At 31.8% G+C, this 7,002-nt stretch overlaps 1 protein-coding gene across 1 annotated transcript; it reads right to left on the minus strand.

Annotated features, from left to right (window-relative positions):
• Positions 1-901: 901 nt before the first annotated feature.
• SULA (NAD(P)-binding Rossmann-fold superfamily protein) lies at positions 902-5,762 on the minus strand. The gene is made up of 13 exons (XM_079067970.1): positions 5,557-5,762; positions 5,404-5,475; positions 4,840-4,915; positions 4,558-4,617; positions 4,279-4,397; positions 3,633-3,677; positions 2,896-2,974; positions 2,735-2,796; positions 2,529-2,631; positions 2,264-2,324; positions 1,860-1,930; positions 1,498-1,637; positions 902-1,229 (listed from the first exon to the last, which is right to left on the minus strand). Exons 1-13 carry the CDS (start codon positions 5,635-5,637, stop codon positions 1,113-1,115), a joined length of 1,086 nt encoding a protein of 361 aa, XP_078924096.1. The 5' UTR covers positions 5,638-5,762; the 3' UTR covers positions 902-1,112.
• Between the last annotated feature and the right edge of the window lie 1,240 nt (positions 5,763-7,002).

Here is a 7,002-nt window from a genome sequence, read left to right on the forward strand (position 1 = left end):
ATGCCACCATGCAAGGGTGGTTGTGGGTTGAGGGGCTTGCAAAGTGCAAACCAGTTAAGATAATGGGTTGTAATCCATCTTGAGGTACTCCATATGAATTTTTATCCGTTGAAAGTTGCAAAGTTAAAGGCTTAAAGCTAGTTCATTACTTTGTAAGAGCTTAAAGAAAGGGTAAAAAGTGACTTAATAACCTTTAATGCTTAAAACTCTAATTTGTCACGAACTTCTAAAAATAATAATTAATTCTAAAAAAATCATTTGAATTTGTATTTTGTATAGTTGAAAAGATATGGATGTCTACCGAAGTCTTTTTCATTTTGATCTTAAGAATGTCATTTTCATCGTTTCTAAAAATAATAATTAATTCTACGAAAATCATTTGAATTTTTATTTTATATAGTTGAAAAGATATGGATGTCTACTACATTTCATCTTTAAAAGTCTTATTGATTTTGATCTTAAGAATGTCATTTTCATCGTTTTGTTCAACGTTATTACAAGATAGTTCAGCATTTTGGTGCAATCTATTCATTCCAAAATCATATAAGATCATCGGAGTATCCAAATCCTGAGGCCTAGATTTTTTAGAAATTTTAGTGTCATTAGTCCCTTTGAACTTTGAACCACTTGGCCTAATTCTCACCCGATGAAAGATTTATGTCGCAATCTTTGCAAGTTGCAACTAGTCCAAAGGAAGTAAATCAGACCCTGAACAAAAGGCTGTAATGAAAGCAAAAGTAAAAGTAAGGATAAATAACTTATTCTCACCAAACGTTACAAAGATTTCAACATAAAACAGACAAAAAAGTAATAGCTTCTAGCGGATATTAATAATTACCCTATTTGGTATTGAGTCGTTTAAAATGAAATAAATAGTATGCAACACAAGTAACACTCAAAATTAACTCAATGGTTTCCAATTGAGAGCATCCAATCAAGAAAGCAATGCAACAATCATCAATGCGACATCTTCATATTTTTGGTTTCATAATCCATACAAATAAATACACAAATATAAACTCACCATATTTTTCAATAGTATTTTCTATCCAACTTTTGCTTTCGCTTTTCTTGACACAAAAATAATAAAAAATGTGAAGATCTGTTGTCAGTCAGACTACAACCTTTTGAGCTAAAATGGCTTTCAATGCTTCTTTGATGTACGGATACTTATACGAAAACCCTAATTCTTTCGCTCTAACAGGCACCACCCTTTGTCCTTCCAAAACCTGCCAAAAAAAAAACCCATTTTTAGGAATATCATTTATAATCAAGATATAATTTACATTACATGTCTTAATCATTTATAATTTATAATAATCATTGAAACATTAACTACTATATACTAATTTGTTATTTAATCAATATATAACTTGTTAATAAAAAAGTATTTTCGCTTATTTTACTTTAATAATAATGCAAATTTTCTCCCATTCACATTAGTTGCAATCTCAGTCCAGTCCAAACACAGTAGTACATAAAGGGCTTTATGCTTACCACTATCGCGCCTTCTCCAAGGACCGCTTTGAGGGCAAGGTCGGGCACCGGTAGCCATGACGGCCGCCCCATCACCGATCCCAAATGTTGGCACATTTCGGCTAGACGGACAGGGTTAGGTGCGGTTCCATTGATCACTCCTGAAATCCAATAATACTAATATATATATATATATATATATATATATATATATATATATATATATATATATATATATATATATATAACTTGGAAAATATTTACAACTTTTATGTTATGTATTGGTATTTTGGGCTACATGTTACTATTACTTGTAAAAGGAAAAGTAAATTGTCCTTGATTAATTGTAAAGACCAGATATTGATAAACACATGAATTGTCACCTTTATAAGATGGATTTGATAAGGCTTCATATAAGATATTCACCAGGTCATCTATATGAATCCACGAAAACCTAACACATTCCCAAAACAATATCAGATTAAATTTATTTTTTTTGAGAAATAGCAACATAGTTTACTCTTTTTCCCAATATACTTCTAATAAACTCTCACGATTTTTTAAATCTCTAATAATACATAAATTGGTTGCTTAACGTGTGATAACTGATAAATAGATGAAAAAGTTTATACCTAAATTTTAGTCTTATATAAATTTTTTATAATAATAAGTGGTTTTATAATTAATTAATTGCAACAACTTAAAATTATAACTTACATTACATTACCTTATAAACATTGATATTTAAGTAACTTTTAAATCACTTAATCATAACAAGAGTAAGTACCATTGTTTCCCAGAGCCCAAAGGTCCTCCAGCAAACATCATGAAAATAGGAATCATTTTAGCTGCAAAGTCACATCAGTAACAACTCTTCAAAAATTAACAACTCATCAAAATGCAAGAAATAGTAATGCACTTTCATTTATTTATTTACTTTCATTTCTCCAAGTGGACACTCATTTTTTCCAATATCTTTAAAGCATCATCATCCAAATAACACTTTATATAAAAAAAATAATAATAATAAATAAAAAAATAAAGAAACATACCTAAAGCACCACCATCTTTTCCAAGCACCACCCCAATACGAATAAGTGCGAGTCTAACATCCTTATCAACTGCAAGAGCTGTTCCTTCCCATTCTCTACAAACCTAATCATATAAAAAATATATATATACAAAATTATTAAAAATCCATTACTTTTTTGTTAAAATATTTATTTGAATTAAAAGGTTTTTTTTATTAATTATTCACCTCAGCTAGATAATCATTTCCAGAAGGGCTTTGTTCATCAAACACTTGTGTTTCACTAGTACCTGACTCAAAATAAATAAAAAACATTGTCATATACTCACATCACATGATTAGGTAACATAATATAAATCAACTTGTAAAATTACAATTTTGTCCCATACCATAATAGCCAACTGCTGTTGCACTAACCAAAACTTTTGGTCTTGCATCACTTGTGGAGCTATTTATCGAGTCAACAACCTTTATAAAAAGTTAAACAAGCCCATCAAAACAACACAATAAACAAAGTGCTCATTCTTTTATACCATTTCCCTTCATTCTCAATTTTGTGGGTCCCACTCCCACCTTCATTTCTCCTTCTGTGGGACCCGTAAAATGAGAATGGCAAATGATCAAATCTAAATGTGAAAAAAAATTTCTTGGTTAATTGTGAAATCACTTTTACTGAACAAAAAAAAGGCTGTTTTTTTTTTGTGAAAAACGAGCAATTTTGATGAAAAACGCAAACCACAGGAACAATCCGAGTGCAAATAAAAAAAGTTAGGGACCAAATGTGCAATTTTGACCAAACCATAGGGACGATTTCAGTAATTTACTCTAATTTATATAAATAGGATAAAACGATGAAAACTAAAATTGGCAGGTCCCATATATAACTGGAGGAAAGGTGAGTATACAGTGGAGATATGGTGAGGTTTTTGGATTGATGAGCTGGCGCTCAGGTGGCATGAAAAGCTGGAAAAAAATTGTAATGAAAAAGCTTACCACTGTGGATGCTCTAAGCAAGTAATATATATATATATATATATATATATATATATATATATATATATATATATATATATAGCTTTTACTTTGCATTTTCTTAGGGCTTTTTTAATGTAACACAATAAATAACCTTTGAGGTGACTCCAATCCTGCTTTGTTTGATCTCTTTCTTGATCTGCAGTTGAAAAAATAAAAAATCATATTATTTAGTATTACACAATGATTTCTATAAACAGTAGAAAAAGTATAATGGTTTAACACTATAGAGAACAGTTAAAATAGTGAAAGTACATTGAGGCTTTTTGGATTTTGCTCTTAATAAATGCACTTGTTGAGAAAAAATATGTATAAAAGCCAACAAGTGATGCTGATGTGGCCCACTATATGATAAATTAGTACAAAATGTTAGCCAACTTGAGCTAACTGAATAAATGGCTAAATGCAAGAAATAGGAATGTAGCTTCATTTATTTGTGTATTACAGCATCTTATTACAACATTGTACTTTCAGTTTGTTTATTAAGGCTTTGTACTTTGAAGAATCTACTCAATTATGGCAATGTGATTTCAATATTTGTCTTATTTTGATATTATACTTTAAAAAAGTCTACCCATGATAATTACTTTGTATTTGGATGACACTACTAATACTATATCAATCTTGTGATAAACAAGTCAATGAAATTACAATGCTATTTCTTGCATTTAACCTTGAATAAATAATTACAGCTGTAAAGAAGCAATCTTTCCATTTATTAACCAAGATGGTTTATTTACCTCAGAAGACCATCTTGTACTAATTGGCAATCCAGCCAAGTTTACAACTCCAGTTGACTTTTGAATGCAATCTTTCCATTGAGGCTCCTCTGCAATTACAATGCCTGGGAAATCCTTCACTACAACCAATAAAGGAGTATTTAGAATTTAGAATTTAAGATGAAAGCAAAGACTTTTAAGAGGGCTTTATATTAATTGACATTGTTATAATTGAAGATTCATTTCCAGAATGAATCGGATATTATGATTTTTTTTAAACAGTAACTATTACCTTCTTACCCGGAAAAATTGACTGAGCTTTAGATCTAGATCGAGTCAAGACACAGATACTATGGTTATCTGCATTCCAGAGTTAATTAAGATTCAGTTACAATTCTATTATGATATAAAGTAAACAACAAAGTTATAATGTAAAAGATTCTGCAACATGCCACATCAATACTCTGAAGTAGTAAACAACATATCAAAGTTGATACATTGTTGTAAGAGCAATCACAAAAATCCAGAATGTAAATCCAAGAGCCTTTGAAACAGATAGATGGAATCATGGAATATTAATACCTTCATAGAGCCTTTGCACCAATTTACTCCCTATAAAGCCTGTAGCTCCTGTTATAGATACTGTCATCTGGTTACCCTGCAACAAACCCAAGAGTAGATCAGCTTTCCACCAACAACAATAGATTATGAAAGAGTTTGATATTCCTTTTTCTTTTGAAAAGAAAAGAGCTAAACTTTGACTTTTTCCTGTGGACAAACATCGCTACAAGTAACATCATGAAATAGATGGTTATGGCGAATAATTTAGCTTGGAATTTTCGCCAAAAAGTGAAGCATTACAATTTGCATAGTATATATGACTTGAGGAATCGTTCGATTTCTATGGCTGGAAACTTATGAAGTTGAGAATTCAAAGTAAGTACACTTGTAAACGCTATTTTAAGGCTAAAATGTAGTTCCACCTTCGATATATCCGAATGATATTTTCTTAATTGTTCAAAAGACGCAGTGATTTAAAAATTTATACAACTACTTCAACTGAATAATCATCTTTTTCGATTCTCGTCATAGAATTTACAATCAATGTGTGGATGATGGATAAGTAAATGCAGAAAACTCATTCACCTTAACCGACTGAGACGAGCCATTGACGTCGGTTTTAACACACCAAACCCTAACTCTTCTGAATTCACTCACCTGAAACAGAAAAGGAAAAGTAACCCTAACACATCAATTTCGACAACGTAAAATACAAATCCAGATAGAGGGAGATGATACCGAAGTCGGCTGAGGAGAAGAGTGAAGAGAAGGAGAAATTGAGGTTCTCCAAGCCAGAGCAGAAGCTCCACAGAGCTCCATTGATTTCAGCAGAGTAACGTGTGTGAGAATTTTGTGGAGCCGAGTGGGAAGATGCAGGGTTTTTTGTGCTGCTGGAGCTGGTGGTCACGGTGGACAACAATGGTGGATTGGTCATCGTGTTTGCATTCGAGCCACATTAATTGCATTTCTTCATATCTTATTGTGGTGCCCACCCTTGTTCACTTGTTTAATTTGTATACTTAATTTAGCAAAATCAAAGTTGTGTCGACTCATTGAGGAGGGATTCATTAACAACAAAATTTGTACATATACAACAATTTGGACGTGTTCGTCAGATTTCTAGTTTTTAAGAAAAAGCTAGTTAAAAAGAAAAAATCTCGTTCGGCGACAGGAGCGTTTAACTTTTAACCTAAATAAAAAGCTCCAAAATCAAAAGCTACATGGAGTAGCTTTCAACAAAAAGCTCCAAAATCAAAAGCTACCCGCTACCAACTAGTTTTGCGGAACACGTCTTTGTGTTTTAAAGTTTTGTATTGTACAATTCAATTAAGAGTAAATTACACGAATGGTCCCTATGGTTTAGGGTAATTTGTGCTCTTGGTCTATAACTTATTTTTTTAGCTCGGAAAGTCTCTAATACATTACAAATCACAAAGCGCAAACCATAACTATCTATCAAACGAAACCCATCTATCTTCGAGTTGACAGTCCTTCCTTGCCTTGATCCTTACACCATCCTAGGAACACATGCGATTTTTGGAAATGTCAACTTGATGTTGGTAAATTCACAGGTTTTGAGATAAACATATGATAAACTCTCTTTGAAAACTTTCTAGAAATTTTTATAATGATTATAATCATTTTTCTTAAATTCCTGGTTTCCTATGCTATTATCTCTTATCTTATTATCTTTTTATATAATTCTGCTAATCCTATCTTATTACCTTTATAGGACCATTTACCAATCCTAACTTACTATCTTTGTAGGATTTTTACCAATCCTATCTTATTATCTTTATATTTTAGGATATTCTGTTAATTCTAATGGTTTATCTACCAATCTAAGACGCCCCTCTTGGTAGTTAGATCTCTAAGGTGGTTGTAATGTATTACCATGAGCCTCCATAATCGACGTTGTTTGACTAGTGATTTCCCCACACGACGCTTCATCGGATGCCGAATAGTGAGTAATAAGAAAGGTATCATGTCGTGATTGTAGCTAGTAATCGCAAGTGGGGGCGTTAAACCCCGTATAGATCTATACATATCTTTCTGGCTCTCGCAAGATTAACGATTGTCTAACGCCCCAAAAATCATGACATAATTTTTTTTCTTTTTGATTAATAGATCGTTAATACATTTCTCTCTCATGAAACCAAGGTAACCAAGAGTTAGCAAAAACAT

Source organism: Lactuca virosa, chromosome 8 (assembly GCF_052849685.1).
Source record: "Lactuca virosa cultivar CGN04683 chromosome 8, Lactuca_virosa_CGN04683_v6, whole genome shotgun sequence".
NCBI lineage: Eukaryota > Viridiplantae > Streptophyta > Magnoliopsida > Asterales > Asteraceae > Lactuca > Lactuca virosa.